Source organism: Nanorana parkeri, unplaced genomic scaffold (genome assembly GCF_000935625.1).
Source record: "Nanorana parkeri isolate BGI_ZX_2015 unplaced genomic scaffold, ASM93562v1 scaffold6, whole genome shotgun sequence".
NCBI lineage: Eukaryota > Metazoa > Chordata > Amphibia > Anura > Dicroglossidae > Nanorana > Nanorana parkeri.
Window position 1 is genome coordinate 3,461,695 of NW_017306274.1, and position 18,075 is coordinate 3,479,769.

The following is an 18,075-nucleotide window of genomic DNA, read 5'->3' on the forward strand; positions in this document are numbered from 1 at the left end:
AGACATTACAATCACAATACAATTCAGGACAAGATGGTAACGAGAGCCCTGCCCATGAGGGCTTACAATCTAAGATTGTCCGCTGCCCCTCTGTGCCGATCCCTCCACTAGTTCCCAATTGCCAAACAAAATTCAAAATACTAACTACTGTGTTTCCCCGAAAATAAGACACTGTCTTATTTTTTATTTTTTTCATGAAAAAAGACACACTGTCTTATTTTCGGGGGATGTCTTACCTGGCTGCAGCTGTCGAGCTCTCCCCTCCGATGCAAACAGGTGTGTGGGCGGGCATGTGTGCGGGGAGGAAGGGAGCTGCGGCCGCTCTTGACATGTAAAAATCAATTACATGTGCAGCTACCCGGGAAGTAAGATCTAGCGCGATCTTCAGGGATTTCTGTAATTTAAGACCTACCCCGAACTAGGTCTTATTTTCGGGGTAGGTCTTCTATTACAGAAATCCCTGAAGATAGCGCTAGGTCCTACTTTCGCGGAAACACGATACATACAAAACCATCTACAATCTTGCCCCCCAGCTGCATCACCGACATCATCTCTAAATATCACCCAAAGCATTCTCTTCACTCCTTTTTTGAGGCTAGGTTCAGATGCCGTGCTGTTTTTGCGCGATTGTCGTTTTCGATCGCGCGACTGTTCATTGTAAACAGTGCTTTTTTTTCAATGCATAGAGATGTCTATGGGACCCAAATCACGCGACGAACAACTGAAAATAGCTCCAGCACCTTTTCATGAGCCCTCATCGATCTCCTCCCATGCTCGCCTCCAGAGTGTCTTCCATCCTCTGGGACTCCCTACCCCAGTATGTCCACTTATCTTCCACTCTGTCCACCTTTAGGCGATCCTTGAAAACTAGAGGTGCACCGAAATGAAAATTTCAAAACCGAAATAAATTAAAAAAAATGTCAGGCCGAAACTAAGATTTTTTTTATTTAACTTTTTCACATTTTTTCAAATTAATTTTTTTTTAAACTCTTAATTTTTTTTATTAAATATTTTTTACTTTTAGGGGCTTCGGGGAAGTATTGGGGGTCTCGACAGACCCCTGATATTTCCCTTTTTAAAATAGAAAAGGAGATTGAGAACACAGAGTCATAAATCTCTCTTTTTCTGCAGCCCCTGTTATAAATGAACAGGAATCCTCTATACTGAGTGTTTCTGTTCATTCATAACATGAGGACAGAGTATGGTTACTATAACCACAATCATGAATGGACAGGAGGTGATGTAGATCACTTCCCATTCATTCATAATTGAAATGGTAACCATACCATATCCTTTAACCTCTTGCCGTCCGCCCGTAGTAAAAAAACGTAGTAAAGAAAAGACCCGACCATTGCACACACCCGTTACCGGGTGTTTCACATATAGGCGATCAGCGGCTCCATAGCCCGCCGATCGTCTATATGTGCTCGTCCGCCAAACGCTGCCCCATCTTGACGGGATCGGAGGGCGTCAGGAGGAAGAGGACGGTAGATCAGCTCCTTGCTGATCTCCGTCCGGGCTGTGAATGCAGAAGTGATGTGTATTACATCACTTCCGCATTCACCTGTCAGTCATCTGGCTGCTATAGCCAGAGAAAAGAAGCTGATGAAGCAGATCTCTGCTTCATCAGCTTCTTTTGGGGTCCACAGGTGACATTAGGGGTCCTAGAGACCCCTAATGTCTCCATAAAGAGGACCTGTCAGTGTGCCTTTGCTATTATATAGGGGGATTATTATCCCCCTATATAATAACAATAAGTGCAAAAAAATAAATAAAAGTAAAATAAAAGTCACATATAAAAAAGTAAAATAAGTCAGATATAAAAAAAGGGGGGAAAAAAAACCCAAAATGTTTAACTCCCCCACCCCCACGTTTACGCGCCTATAAACGTAAATACGTGTCCGGTGCCCCAGCGCGCAAAAATTACAATTGCGCTACACATGTTACATATCGCCGCGAACGTCGCAGTGAGAGCAATCATTTTAGGGCCATCAATCACTGATAACACTAAACTGATGAGCGGTAACAGCTTTTAAAGCGTCGCCTATGGCCAATTTTGGGTATTATCGTTTTTTGAGGTTTCGCGCGCGCACGCAATTTTAAGGCTTGACATGTTTAGTGTCTTTTTACCCGACGTGACCCCATCTTTTATATTTTACCAAAAAATTGGGTAATAATAAATGTTTTATCATTTAATATAGGGGAAACTGTTTTTTTTTTTTAAATTTCGGTAATTTTTCCTTAATATAGTAAAAAAATAAAACCCCCAGTGGTGAATAAATACCACCAAAAGAAAGCTCTATCTGTCCCCAAAAAAGGGTATAAAATTCATTTCAGTACAGCGCTGCATGACGGAATAAATGTCAGTCAAAGTACCGCAGCGCTGAATACTGAAAAATGGCCTGGATGGGAAGGGGGTTTAACACCGCGGATGTCAACTGGTTAATTATCTACAAACAATCAGCGATCACTGATCACCGACTGCTTGTACCTCCATCCTGACAGCTGTCACTGGAGGCTGAGCGAGCGGGGAGGAGAGCTCAGCCTCCTGTGACAGCGCTGGCTGTCTCCGCCCCCACTGCTCTCCTCTGATCTGTGACGGGAGTGATAAGCTGCAATGTACACTGCCTGGCCAAAAAAAAAATAGGTCCCTACCTGGATTTTGGGCAGTGTTATGATCTGGGATCGCTTCAGTGGGTCAGGTCTAGGTTCAGCAACGTTCTTTCCCCAGAAATTAAGATCAGATTGCTACCTGAATATACTACCGTGTTTCCCCGAAAATAAGACACTGTCTTGTATTTGGCTCAACAATCCACACAATCCACACTTATTCATGTAGAAAAGTCTACATATATTCATGTGCAAAAATATGGTGATCAGGGGTGCCGTACCTTTCCAAGAGCAATTTGCTAACCAATCGCTGGCCAGAATGAGCGAAGCGCAATTTCACTATCGATTCCTCACAGGCGGAGAGCATTTGGTATCACTCCGCCTGTGACAGGAGCCGGCGCTATATAGGAGGCATCGGCTTATGCGGCTCTGCTCCCTCTGCTGCCGCCTCGCTTCCTCTATCGTTGGCACCGCTGATTCTCTCCTGCTTCTCCCGCGACTCTTCCAAGTTCCGCCTTATGCCACCACCGGCCCTGTGAATGGTCACAACTAGGTCTTATTTTCGGGGTAGGTCTTATATTTTAGCAATTCCCAAAAATAGTACTAGGTCTTATTTTCGGGGAAACAGGGTAAATGATCAGATTCTCCATGAGTTTTTTTTCTTCCCTGATAGCACATTGGGCATATTCCAAGATGGCAATAACAGGATTCATCGGGCACAGATATGGATAGAGTGGTTCAGGGAGCATGAGACATCATTGTCACACATGGATCGGCCACCACAGAGTCCAGACCTTAACCCCATTGAGAATCTTTGGGATGTGCTGGAGAAGACTTTACACAGAGGTCCGACTCTCCCATCATCACTACAAGATCTCGGTGAAAAACTAATGCAACTCTGGATGTAAATAAATGTGACATTGTATAAGCTGATCGAAATGATGAGACGGCAAATGTGTGCCGCAATCAAAGCTAAAGGTGGTCCAACGAAATAGTAGAGTGTGTGACTTTTTTTTTTTTTTCTGTTCAGGCAATTTATGACGTTTGTTTTGGTGTTCAGGTACCTTTTTACTATCCTGCTACACCAGTTTGTGTGACAAAAAAACATTACCATACATTTGAAAAACACAATGGTAACAAGAAAGAAAACTAAACCCCCCCCAAATTTTTTTTTTAAATATTCTAAACATAAAAAGCAGATCTTTAAAAAAAAAAAGAAAATTAATGCAAATGTTGCCTGATCAATTTTATGGGTATGGAAATGTTGAGTTTCCATATCAGGGAAACTATTTTTTTTTTTTTCCCAGCCAAAAATCACTCGGCTCGTCCCTCGTAATAAATACAAATATTAAGCTGATTGGTGTTTCTCAAGGGCACGACTGCAGAACCTGGAAGTCAAATAGTTGACAGCTGGAGTCTGCCTCGTAGCTGTCTGTCATCCGAATGGGGGCAGACGTGCCGGCTTGACAATGAATATGAAATATATTTTTATATTCAGAAATTCAGTGAGGTCACACTTGGAAAAATAGAACTCCTAATTCGAGATCGGGGAATGAGTGACATGGTTCATGTCCCCTGATGAGGGGAGCTCAGTGGCTGCATGCATCCCTGGCGCTGGAGACCACAGCCGTGCCCTCCCATGGTATGATCGCTGCATCCTTCTACCATGGAAGAGTAGATAAGAGGAATTAGACTGATCAGTAAAATCTCATATAAGCTTTACCATGTTATATCTTGTGCACACCTAGTACATTCACCTAGGGATTCACCGATACCGGTTTTTCGGTATCGAATACGAGTACCAATATTTTCTTTTCAGTACTCGCCGATACCGAAACTTCATCAAGGAAGCTGGGCGCCTTGTAATGACTTGCCAGCCGGCTTTCTGATTAGTGGGAAGCCGGCTCCATGCTCCCTTGTCACCAGGTGCCTAGAAAGCATGGAGACGGCTTTCTGGCCAATAAGGAAGCTGGAGGTCAGGTAATGACCTGCCACCCTGCTTCCTGATTGGCTAGTTTCCCGCGGCCCGGCTTCCTGATTGGCCGGAACGCCGGCTCCTTGCTGCCTTGTCACCAGGTGACAAAAAAGCATGGAGCTGACTTTCTGGCCAATCGGGAAGCTGGGGGGCAAGTAATGACTTGCCGCCAGGCTTCCTTATTGGCCAGCATTATGACCAATCAGGAAGCCAGACGGTGAGTCATTACATGCAGCCCAGCTTTCTGATTGGCTGGCAAGCCAGCTCCATGCTCCCTCGTCACCAGAAAGCATGGAGCCGGCTTTCTGGCCAAAAAGGAAGCTGGAGGTCAGGTAATGACTTGCCACCCAGCTTCCAGATTGGCCAGTTTTCCGCGGCCGGCTTCCTGATTGGCCGGAAAGCCTGATCCGTGCTGCCTTGTCACCAGGTGACAAGAAAGCATGGAGCCAGGTTTCTGGCCAATCAGGAAGCTGGGGGTTGGGGTAATGACTTGCCGCCCCGGTTTCCTGATTGGCCAGCTTTCTGACCAATCAGGAACTCAGACGGTGAGTCATTACACGCTGCCCAGCTTCCTGATTGACCGGGAAGCCGGCTCCATGCTCCCTCGTCATCAGGTGACGAGAAGGCATGGAGCTGGCTTTCTGGCCAATCAGGAAGATGGGGGCGAGTCATTACCCACCCCCAGGCTTCCTGTTTGGCTGGGAAGCCAGCTCCATGTTCCCTGTAACGAGGAAGTTCCGGTATCAGGATAAGCATTGGGAGCATTTGGGCGAGTACTCGCCCAAATACTTGGTATCGGCACCCATACCAATACTAGTATCGGTATCAGTGCATTCCTACATTAAACTGTGTTCATCAACATGGGCTCAATGGAAGGACACGGCTTCTAGCTTTCATTTTCAAAGCTTAAGGGCCCGTTCACACCAGACACAGTGCGTTCCGGCCCAATTCTGGCCGGAATGCACTGGATCCTATTGCGGCCGGCTCACTTTGTTGTGGGGCGGGAGGGGGCGTGGCAGTGCATTGACCTCAATGGCACAGTAGCCACGTCCTCCAGCCGCACGGGAACGCAAGGCACATCAATGCACCGTTCTCTGCCATCAGCACCGTTCTCTGCAGCAGGTTTCTTTTTAGCCCAGGCTGACGTAATTACGTACCCTGGCGGTCATGTTAACCACTTGCAGTCCATCCCATTGCAAAAAAACAGACGGGCGGCAAACTCACATGGGCGGGTTGCCGTAAATAGACGGCTTTTTTTTTTTTCTGCTCGCACAGGCAGAATAAACCTGTCCGTTGTACACAGCCGTTACCGGCTGTTTCACATACAAGCTATCGGCGGCTCTATAGCCTGCCGATCGCTTGTATGTGCTGTCTGGCTGCGCGCCCCCCTCCTCGAGTGCTGCCGCCTCCCCCCCCCACCTTCAATCCCAGGATCCGCGACCCCATCTGCGGCCCGGAAGGGGTCCCCAGGTGATATTAGGGGTCCTAGACACCCGTAATGTCTCCATAAAGAGGACTGGTCAGTGTGCCTTTTCTTTTATATAGGGGGAATTTTTTTTTTTATCCCCTATGTGATAGCAATAACATTAAGTGTAAAAAAAATAATAAAAGTCACATATAAAAAAGTAAAAAAACCCACAAAAATCTTTTAAGTCGCTCACGTTTACGCAAGTATAAACGTAAATTTGCGTGAGATGCGCCAGCGAGCGAAAACGACAATTGCGCTACACAAGTTATATATTGCCGCGAACGTCGGAGAGCAATCATTTTAGGGCCATCAATCACTGATAACACTAAATTGGTGAGCGGTAAAAGCTTTTAAAGCGTCGCCTATGGCCAATTTTGGGTATTGTAGTTTTTTGAGGTTTTCGCGGGCGCTGCAATTTTAAGGCTTGACATGTTTGGTGTGTTTTTACCCGACGTGACCCTGTCTTTGATAAAACCTGAGTAACGTAGGCGTACAATGGGCGTAATTTAGGCGTATTGTTACACCCACCGTACGCTTAAGTTACGCCTACTGTATACACACACGTTCTTCAGCTGTTTACGCTCCAAGCTTGCCATTCGCTGGCTTGTAGCATGTGACTGTTTGAGTCAAGCGGAGCTGCCCCGTTTCTCTCGCTGCCCCGCGTACGGTATAGAATGTGGTTGCCGTTATAAAATCATATGTTCTCAAATGATCGCTTGCATATTATCATTTAATACTACAATTGCCGATGTGAGTTTCTCCCCTTTCAGCTAACAGCCTCACTATTCCCGGTACACCGCGCTGTGATTGGCTGATTCCATCATGTGGAGCCCAGCTGATGCTTATGCTTTCATTGCTTTGCCGTGGAATATCTCCGATTGGCAGAGATATTTTTTTGACATCACCATCGCACAGCACCTTGGGAGTTGTAGTTGCTTTGTAAGCCTTTGAGCCCCGCTGAAGCAGGTGCGAACTACAACCCCCAGCTCCCCCTCTGAAGAACACTGGCCGCTTCCAGTGCTTGTTCTTCTTTACGTGGGGGAGTGGACCACTTTGGCTGGACAGGGGGGTCCTGGCCTAGTTCTGTTGCCTGGGCAACCAGACGGCGCCGCCGACATCAGCTCCCTCTTTCTTCGGGTGGGATCTAGGCGAGGCCGCAGACACTGGAGCTGGGTAACCTGGGGGACATTCATATGAATTAAGGGGGGGAGGGTGATCATTGCTTGCCTGCTGCCTCCTATGGTGGCCAGATGACCCTTATTTCTAGGGACAAGGCAGCCATGGGCAACCAGGGGCTCTCCAGCTGTTAGTGGACAACAGGCTGTAGGGTCATGTACTGGATGATAGATAAAGTGGTAAGGGCTCCAGGGGCCACATCTGCCCTATTGTTACCCATGCTGACCCTTCTTTGTAGGATTAAGACAGGCATGGGTAACAAGGGGCCCTTCAGCTGTTAGGGGACCACATGTTTCAGCATGCCAAAGGCTATGGGGCCGCTTACAGAGGGAATAGTGGGGGCCCTCAGGGGCCACAGCTTTTCTATATTTACCCACGACCATGGTGACCCCTATTTCTAGAGACAAAGCAGCCATGAGCAACCAGGGGCTCACCCAGCTGATAGGGAACCACATTTTTCAGCATACCAGAGTCTAGGGGGCCACTTACAGTGTAACAGAGGGGGCCCCCAGGTGCCACAGCTGTCCTATTGTTACCAGTGGCCATGGTGACTCAGATTTCTAGGGACAATGCAGTCATGGTTATCTAAGGGCTCTCCAGCTGTCAGGGGACAACATGTTTCAGCATGCCTGAGGCTGCTGGGACATTTACAATGTGACATAGGGAATAGTGGGGGCCCTTAGGAGCCTCAGCTGTGCTATTGTTACCCATGGCCATGGTGACCCCTATTTCTAGGGACATGGCAGCCATGGGTATCCTGGGGCTCTCCAGCTTTTAGGGGACCACATGTGTTAGCATGCAAGAGGCTATGGGGCTACTTACAGTGTAACAGAGGGAATAGTGGGGGCCATGGGTATTGTGGGGCTCTACAGCTTTTAGGGGACCAGATGTTTTAGCATGCCAGACTCTATAGGGACACTTACAGTGTAACAGATGGAATAGTGCGGGCCCTCAGGGGCCACAGCTGTCCTACTGTTACAAATGGCCATGGTGACTCCTATTTCTAGGGACATGGCAGCCATGGGTGTCCTGGGGCTCTCCTGCTTTTAGGGGACCCCATGTTTTAGCATGCCAGAGGCTATGGGGCCACTTTCAGTTGGCCAGAGGGAATAGTAGGGGTCCTCAGAGGCCACAGCTGTCCTATTGTTACCCCTATTTCTAGGAACAAAGCATCCATGGGCAACCTGGGGCTCTCCAGCTGTTAGGGGACAATATATTTCAAGGGCCATTTACAGTGTGACAGAGGAAATGGTTTCCTATTGTTCCCCATGGCCGTGGTGTCCCCGACTTCTAAGGACAAGACAGCCATGGGCAACAAGAGGCTCTCCAGAGGACAACATGTTTCAGCACTTTTCTTTTTTTTATTTAAGGCCATCTCCGGGCAGGATTACCATCACAGGTTTCAAGCCGGCTCTCCTTGTTCCTCTGGAGGACCTCACTCTCATGCAGGCATCTCCTCTGGAGCCCGGGGCTGTTTTGGGAATGGGGGCGGGGCGATGCGACCGTAGCACTGGAGTCTGTGAGACCTGCAGCGCTTACAGCCAGAGCAGCCAGGAAGCACAGTGGGAGCCATATAAACCAAATGATTTGCAGGTTAAAGAAGTCTACCTGCATGAGAGTGAGATCCATCCCATAATGCTCCTGCCTCTGGAAGCGAGGCTTGTGGCTGTCAGCCTTGCATTGCATCATGGGACTTGCAGTTCCCCCAACAGCTGGAGCTCCGAGGTTGCCTACCCCATGTCTGTCTGGTTTTATTTTCTCCCCCTCACTAGGTAGATTCACTCCCAGGTGGTCCTTGTGACAGGAAGTGATAAGAGGACAGGACAGGAAGTTATAAGAAGTCCAAAATGTTACAGTTGTCACCAGAACGGCAGCTTAGGGGAAATCTTCCAATGGGGACACCCGTTCGGGTGACAACGGTCTAAAGGTGCCCATACACCTTAGGACCATCGCAAGACTTTTGTCTTGCGATGGTCGTATGCTTATTGAAAGCTTGTACGATCTGCCCACCTTGGACGGGCAGATCGTACTTGCGATCATCGAAAGTGGGGCGGGCTTCCGATGACCGCAATGCCGAACGGGCAGTGTGCGCGTGCGCACACCGGCCCGTTCCACAGCTATCGAACGAGCAGGCTAGAAACCCGCCGACAATCGTACGATTCTCGGCGGGGTTTTGAGGAAGCTGGTTCGACAAAAAACGTGCGACCGTACAGTAGAAGTGGTCGCACGGCTTCGTTCACACTGCACGATTCTCGTACGATCGCAGGATTTCCCGCGATTCTCGTACGAGAATCGAGCAGTGTATGGGCACCTTAAGAGGAGAATTCCCCTCTCTTCTGAGAGATTCCTTTTACTTCCTGTTGTGTCTGCAGGGCACGAAGGAGAAGGAAGCGTCACCAATGGAACGCAGATAGCAAAAAAGCGTTTTAAGGAGTTTTAACCCTTTCCCTACTCCATCCAAAGCAATGCAGAGGCTTTACATACACTTTAAGGCAGCATGCAGTTAATATGGCCGAGCAGATCAGGCAGCATTTGCGAGCTGTCCAAATCCCGGGCTGCAGACGTCGGTGATCACTAAAGCGCCATCTGTTCAGCATTGAGAATGAAGAATTGATCACGGGGGAATCCATCTCGGTGTGGCTGCTGTGTATCGCGGGGACACCATAGCTCATTACACCTCTCTGTTTCAGGGATCTGCCTGCAAAGAATGCAAGAACTGCTGATACAATGACGACTGTGCGCCACAGGAAGAAGATTAATGCCTCCGAGCCCGGTCCCAACAACTCCCTGGGGCAGAAAAGTTCAAGGGACGGTGCTAGAGGCATTTCGGGTAGGTGAAGCAATGTGTATCCATACTGCGGGCCCGGGAGAAGGGAATGGACCTCATGGGTTCTATGTGATGTAAACGTTGTCTGTGCACAGTGTAGCAGTATATACGTAGTTCTGACAGATACGTTTGATCAGTGGACAGTTACCGTATCTAGTTTAAAGAGGAACTCCAGGGTGTAGGAAAATTAACCCTTGCAGTGGGGCTACCCCTGCGCTGTAAGGGTTAAAGGAGAACTATGGGGTGAGTGCTTTTCACTCACCTCATAGTTCTAGCCGACCTGTGACAATGAGACTGTCACAGGTCGGCTCAGTAGATCGGGAGGTGAGCGAACACATACCGGCGTTGCTCACTTCTCGATCCTGTCACGGCTCTCTGCCATGACAGGGGAGGGGCTGGATTCCCCCCTCCCCGCTCCGATCCTCCAGCGCTGACCGGCGGGAACAGACTGGGGAGGGGGCGGGTACAGCTGGCTCTGCCTCTAGATAGCGAGAGCCAGCTGTCGACATAATTGTCGGGATCCGCTTCAGCTGCGGCGTCTCAATATACCGTGAGCTGTAACTCGCGGTATACTGAGCTTTGGGTGACGGGAGGACGCTAGTTTGTGTCCTCCCGTTACCCTAAGGAGAACTATGGGGAAAAGCCTTAACCCCATAGTTATCCTTTAAGTGCTTGCTTTTCTCTATGGGTAATAAGGAGAAATACCTGATCTTCTGTCCCGCCTGGTTGCTAGACCCGACACCTCCTTAGACCGCCGATGTCATCACGTCTAATACAGTCCATTCGCTTGTATTAGACGTGAGGACGCCCAGGGACACACCACAGCCGAAGCAAAAGGGGGAGAGAGGTGAGCGACTGCCGCAGGACCGAGGATCAGGTGCGTGTTATCTCCTTTATTATGAGCTGTAAAATCTTGCAGTGCTGGGGGTACCCCTACTGCAAGGGTTAATTTTTCTACAACCTGAAGTTCTTCTCGAGGGCCCAGTCACACCATACCCAGTGCGTTCCGGTGCGGCTTGAGCCTGGAACGCACTGGCTCGCATAGATCAAGCCGGGCCGCGTTCAAATCGCACTGCGGGCAGGGGGCGTGTCTGCGGTGCAATTGACATGAATGGCACCGACATGCCCGCTTCCGCCCCAGAACGCTGCCCGGCTTGATCTATGACCTCATTTACCCCAAAACACTTACCTTTGCCATGTGAAAAATCTCCAGCTCGTGTCCCCCTCTGTTGCACTTCCCCTAAACTTCCGGTCGTGGAGCACGCACGGCGCCATTGGTATTAGATGTTGCTTTGGGACTACATGTCCCATAATTCTTTGCACATTTGTCACAGTGCACATGTGCACCCATAGAGTGCCAGCAAGCACAAAGGTCAGGGCCTCAGCCACACTACGAATGCACGTCCTATTCACAGCACTCGGTGGGTGCAATGAGACAGATCCCTGCCACGCTGTGCACGTGCGCACTATCTATGGTGCCTGAGCGTGCACAGAAAGAGAAAGGCCAGGCATGCGCATGTCTGGGTGGCTCCAGGAAGACCTGCAAGGCAATGGAGACACCCTTAGAGGCGCAAATGGCTTACACTCCACTTCAAGCGTGAAAAAGTCTACAAAGGACGTCTGAACACAGAAAGGGGACTGGAAACTTGTAGCAACTTAAGTTATGCTAATCCAAACCTAAAAAACTCCACCACTCCAACCCACTCATCGCTTTCCAAGCCCGGGTGTGTGGGTGCTGGCTGTGAGACGTTCCCACTCCAAGCAAATGAAGCCGACATAGGGGAAAAAGCTGCACACCGCCATCTTCATTATAGCAACTTTATTCACATTCAGACGGCCTACAAATATACTGTCACCTCTGACATGTTTCACCCTCCTGGGCTTATTTGTAGACCAGCATAACTTAAGCTATGCTGCTCTATTGTTCTTTCTCCAGGGAGGGTTTAATAACACTTTAAATGTGCTCCTTGATAACTACAAAGCATAAAATTCCACTTTGTGTTCACCAAATGCTTTTGAAAACCCAGTTATTACTTTGTAAATGTAGCAGTGACATCATCACTGTGCTATACATAGCCTATGCAGAGAGCAGAGGTGTGGGAGGGACCAAGCAGGCGCCACCCACTACAGCCTGCCTGCAGGAAAGAAGAGGAGGGGGAGGATACAATACCAGTCACCCTGTACAAGAAGAGAAAGCAGCAGTGAGCGATCTTTATTACAGGAGGAGGCGGAGACAAGACCAGTCACCCTGCACAAGAAGAGAGAGCAGCAGTGACCGGTCTTTATTACAGGAAGGGGCGGAGACGAGACCAATCACCCTGCACAAGAAGAGAGAGCAGCAGTAACCGGTCTTTATTACAGGAAGGGGCGGAGACAAGACCAGTCACCCTGCACAAGAAGAGAGAGCGGCAGTGAGCGGTCTTCATACAGGAAGCTCTAAGTTTCACGCCGGATTACTGCTGCCTGGCCTGCCCTCCTTTACTATCACAGGTTTCAGGCAGGCACTCCTCAGCAGGACCTCACTCTAATCCAGGCATCTTCTCCTGGCCATTCACAAAACAAATCCTGGGGCTGAATGTTTAGTCAGAGAGCAGGAGGGGAGGGAGCAGGAGATGTGACTGCAGCGTTGGGGTCTATGAGACCTGTGGTCCTGGAAGTAGAGGGATATGTACTTCGCCGGGCATGTAAACATGAAGATTCATGGTGGAAGCGGAGCCTTCAGCTGCTGTAATAGACGTAGTGTAGTGTCCCCGGAGTTGGGCTTTAAAGCCTCTCCCCTGGGTGCATGCATTGGTATGCATATGGAGTACACACACCACTATGGCGGTACCTCTGCAGGCCTGGCCTTGGGCTAGATTCTAAGAACGTCAACACTAAGACATCGTTGTCAATTATTAACTGAGAGCAAAGCTTCTGTGGAGCTTATTCCAGACCTCCAGTAGGGATCGGTTCTCTATATGAGGACCAGACTTGTTCAAGGCAACTTTAAAATGTATATTTTGGCAGCACAGTGGGTTAGCGGTGGGCAGTAGAGTGCCTTGCAGCACTGGTGTGCTCGGTTGCAGTCCCGGCTGTGACACTATCTGTGTAGAATTTGCATGTTCTTCCTGTGCTGGGTTTCCTCCGGGTACTCTCGTTTCCCTTCCACACTCCAAAGACACGCTGGAAGGTTAATTGACTCCTAAATTGGCCCTAGTATGTATGTATGTGAGATAGGGACATTAGATTGCAAGCTCTTTCTGATTGGCCAGAAGGGCAGGGCCTGATGTGAATGTGCTGTATGTAAAGAACAACATCATTGGGGATATATAAATGCCTTGTAATAATAATTATAAGTTATATATTTTAAAGCAGTGCACACTTCCCAGTGTTCTGTCTCTTTAAAAATGCTGCAAGTGCAGAAAAATGCATCTTGATCCTGCCAGAAAACCAGCGAGTTCCCAACATCCTGTGTGAGCTGACAACACAGTGCTTCTACTGCACTGAAATCCCAAGCGGTCAGACCTACCTAGTTGCCTTCTGCCGCATTAAAGAACATCTTCCCCTTCCTCATTTCCATAACGTAAAAGGGAGGTGTTCTGTAATCCGGCAGGGAAAATCTCAGACACGGCTGCTAAGGACTTGCAGTGGCAGCTAGGTGCTCGCTGGATATCTGGCAGGATCAACAGGTATTTTTCTGTACTTGCAGAGTTTTTAAAGGGATTATAGTTGGTAGCGATGCGCCAATACCGAGTATATGGACGAGTTCTAGCACTCTCCCAAATGCTCCTGATGCTTGTCCCGAGTCATTACACGCCCCCCGGCTTCCTGATTGGCTGGGAAGACGGCTCCGTGCTCTCATGTCCCTTGGTTACGAGAGAGCGTGGAGCCAGCTTCCCGGCCAATGAGGAAGCCGGACGGCGTGTAATGATGCGCCACCCAGCTTCCTGATTGGTCGGGAAGCTGGCCAATCAAGAAGGCGGGTGACCAGTCATTACCTGACCGCCTGCTTCCTAATTGGCCAGAAAGCCAGCTCCATGCTCCCTCATCACCTGGTGACAAGAGAGCATGGAGCATTCAGGAAGCGGGCGGTGAGTCATTACAGGCCGCTTGGCTTCCTTTATGGGACTTCTGGTATCGGTATTCGGTATCGGCGAGTACCAGAAAAAAAATATTGGTACTCGATACCAAGAAACCGTTATGTGTGCATCCCTAACGGATGGGAAATGTACATATGTTGCAGAGATTGTACTGAATATGTGTTCATTTATTTTTCTGTGTAGAATATTTTAAAGTGTAACTTGTGTTGCCATCATTGACTGAAATGGGACTCTGATCGCTTCTCTTTCTTTGTTTTCAGGACGTGGCACATGGAATATACTGAGTTACTTCGTTGGCGGGGTGCTGGCTTTGTTCTTGGGACTACTTGCTTCATATTACGTCGCCACCCTCCATGAAAATGACTTGTGGTTCTCCAATATTAAGGTAATGATGACCGTTCATGTAGAAAGGGTTGCATGGCGTACCCAGCTCATGGATGCAGAAGCATAGCTAAGTCCTGTGTAGATCTGGACCTATTCAGTCCTGCTAGGAATACTTCTTCATATCAGTCTGTAGGGGGGGGGGGCGTTCCTAGGCATGCTGTATGTGTATGCAGACTGGCCTAGGTAGTGCCCACATGTGATGCTGAGCCTCCATGATGGAAAGAACTGAAGGACACTGAGTGATAGAGGTGAGTCAGGGACAGTTAGGCTGGGGGAGAAAGTGCTGGAATATGATGCTGGACGTCCTTCAGCCAGGAAATGAGACGGGCTGTATCTGACTTGCTGCAGCTTCTAAAGCACATTGTGAGCAGCTTGCAGTGTGCAGTGACATCAGAGTACGCAATTTTGGTACAGGAGAGTGATGACCTGCAGTTAGAGACAGATGGTCGCCCCCTGGATGCAAGCTGCTTGTGTCCGGCGCAGGGGTGGGGGTGGGGATCATCTGTCTAGCCACATTACATCTGAACGCAGGTGGACAGCTGTGGCCACTTGCAGCCTGTCATGCCTGTCATTGTTTTATACAAGCTGAGCAGCTGCATCTGTCCAGGACCATCTGTGATTCCTGCCGCAGGAAAACGCAGCTTGTTTGAATGATGCCTTAGGGCAGGGGTAGGCAAACTCCGGCCCTCCAGCTGTGGTGCAAGTATAAATCCCATCAGATATTGCAAGACTGTGACAGCCACAGGTATGACTCCCAGGGGTAAAAGCATGTTGGGATTTGTAGTTTTACCAAAGCTGGAAAGATGGAGTTTGTCTATCCCTGTCTTGTATGGCACATGTTGTGCTGTGATTGGAATAGCTGAGGAAACATCGCCATCTAGTGGCTGATCTGGTAACATATACTACGGCTATCTTTATATAGCAATGATCCAGTATACAATCTAACCACTCCTCGTGCAACCGTTGTAATTAAGCGGCCAGATGGCTCATGACGGTGCGTGGGCATTTAAAAATGTCCTTTTCCCCCCTCCTGATTGCACGCCGCCCCCCCCTTGCCACACGAGAGCAGGAAAGATAACATTTTAAACAGCCGGCGACGGCTGGTACGTACAAGCATTTGGGCAGCTATAGAGCCACACGATCACTTGTACAGTGCTGGAGAAGTGTGTGCCGCCCTCCACTACCTGCTAACCTACGCACTGCTGTTCCCTGTGCGGGCCCGGGACCGGCACGGCGACTTTCTGTACCTCGATCGGGGGGAATTCAGCACACTTCCAGCTGGTGATCTCCCCTCTGATCACTGAATGCGGAAGCGATGTGTATTACATCACTTCCGGTTTCAAGCTGTCATTTCCCCGGCCGGCTGCTGTAGCCGGAGAAGAAGCTGGTGAAGCAGATCTTCAAAGCACCATCCAAGCATATTGTAAGACATAAGGTTGGACACTGACCATGAGACAACTGGAAACATTGAAGGTCCCAGAGGGGTACCCAGTTATTGGGTTCCTCAGTGCCCATAGGCCTGGTAGAATCCAAAGACTACATGCAGAGCAAAGATAGACAGAAATAAAATAAGGAGGAGAAGAGAGGAAGATAAAAAAAGGGAAGGGGTAAGAAGAAAACGAGAAGAGCTAAAGAATGGAACATTGCATGGGCGCAGTGTAGCTCCCCCTGGTTGTAGCAGGGCCATACACTGTGGCAGTACAGGGTCTGCCATCTGAATTTATGGGTGCACCCACAGTCTCCAACTCCTGCCATGTAATACGGTATGTACCCAGTGTTCTCGGCCTACAGAATCTTTCACAAGAGAAGGGGCCTTCTAAGGTCAGAGAGTCCCCAAGTAGTATCAAAGTTCACAGTAGAGTATACAGTGACTATGATGCCTTGAACCAGGGACCCTGTGAGACTTCTGAAGGTTGGCATGTATTTTGTGACCTGATGTCTTCACCAGAAAACTGGATGATGTAATAAAAGTCCTGATGACTGGTGCTGGTGACTCTCTATACATGTTATAGACAAGTCTATGGGAGGCTTTAGTTAAAGCTGAACTCTGGCCTTCGCTTCGGTCTTTCACGGGTTGTACCGGCTCCTCTCCTGGACTGAAATTGCTTCCTCTGATTTCACTGCACACTGAGCTTCTCGTAATATGCATTAGAAGCTGCAGCAACTCAGAGCCCGCCTCATTTCCTGGCTGGTGGACGTCTACTATCATCTAGGTCTTTCCTTCCCAGCCTCACTGTCTCTGGCCCACTCCTTGCACCTGTTGAACTTCAGTTCTTTCCCATCATGGAGGGTCAGCATCACATGTGGGTGTTACCTGAATATAAATACAGCGGGGGGATTTATCAAAACTGGAGCAGAGAGAATCTGGACCAATCAGCATTTCTCTTCAGTTTGCTCAGGTGAAAATGAGAGAGAGAAGCTGATTGATTGCCATGCAAATCTGCTCCAGATTTTGTCTGCTCCAGTTTTGATAAATTCCCCCCAGGGTGTCTAGGAACATCCACTCCGCCAGACTGACACCCATCTTCAAGGCATTTTGACATTTGCATAATTCTTGCCAAGATCCATCCCACTGCTTCCATCAGGACTGAGGAGTAGTGATGGGCTCGGGCGTGTTCGCAGCTCCACGCGCTGTGCCTGCCAGGAAGCTGACAGCGTTGCAGCACCAATCACAGGCACTGAGACATATCCCAATCTTTGGTTGTGATATTACACATTTCTTACATTTCTATACATTTTATATTTAAATTAATAGGTGGAACACACAAAACCAAGCGCAGCACACCGGCCCACACTTGATCACGTTGATAGACATTGCTGCAGCTGGTTAATTCTTCAACAATATATCCTAGCGCAACTACCCTGGTTATAATATCCCAATCTCTGCAGCAGCGGACCGGGAAATGTCTCAGGACCTGTGATTGGCGCTGCGACCCTGTCAGCTTCCTGGCGGGCTCGGCACGTGGAGCTGCGAACACGCCCGAGCCCATCACTACTGAGGAGTACTGGGGCAGGGAGCTGTGATGTTTTCAGGAAGTTATGTACAGCACCTCACCAGCCATGATCTGCCTGCATTGCATATAGAATCATAGACGCCTAGGGAGGATTTCACTGGGTCTAATACAAGGTATGTAAAAAAAAAATGAAAAGGTTTTATTTACAAAATATCATTAGCACGTTGCTGAGGAGGGGAGGATGGAGGAACCAGGAGGCCAAAATATAAGCAGATTCAACTTGGCTGTATAGTCCGTATGCAGTTTAGGGCTAATCATCTGTTTTTCGTCTCATTGTACAGGATGTGGAGAGAGAAATCTCATTCAGGACGGAGTGCGGACTGTATTATTCCTATTATAAACAAGTACTTCTCGCCCCATCCATTGCTCAAGGTACTATTTGTGCATATTTGACTTATGCGTACATCTTTATTGGAATGTGCACACCGGGGTCTTTTACTGCAGCCTTTTATCTGTCTTTAATCCCAAAAAAGTTACAGAGAGTAGTACAATGTTTCTCTTCATTTAGTAGCCCGAATATATTCTACACAATCCCACCGGCT

At 48.7% G+C, this 18,075-nt stretch overlaps 1 protein-coding gene across 1 annotated transcript in view; it reads left to right on the plus strand.

Moving 5' to 3' along the window:
* Positions 1-7,094: 7,094 nt before the first annotated feature.
* DPY19L3 (dpy-19 like 3 (C. elegans)) overlaps positions 7,095-18,075 on the plus strand; it is a 37,607-nt gene continuing 26,626 nt past the window's right edge. Inside the window, exons 1-4 of the mRNA XM_018553082.1 lie at positions 7,095-7,226; positions 9,920-10,059; positions 14,396-14,520; positions 17,815-17,905. Coding sequence (XP_018408584.1) covers positions 9,957-10,059; positions 14,396-14,520; positions 17,815-17,905 — 319 coding nt within the window. The 5' untranslated portion in view covers positions 7,095-7,226; positions 9,920-9,956. The remainder of the gene's footprint in view (positions 7,227-9,919; positions 10,060-14,395; positions 14,521-17,814; positions 17,906-18,075) is intronic.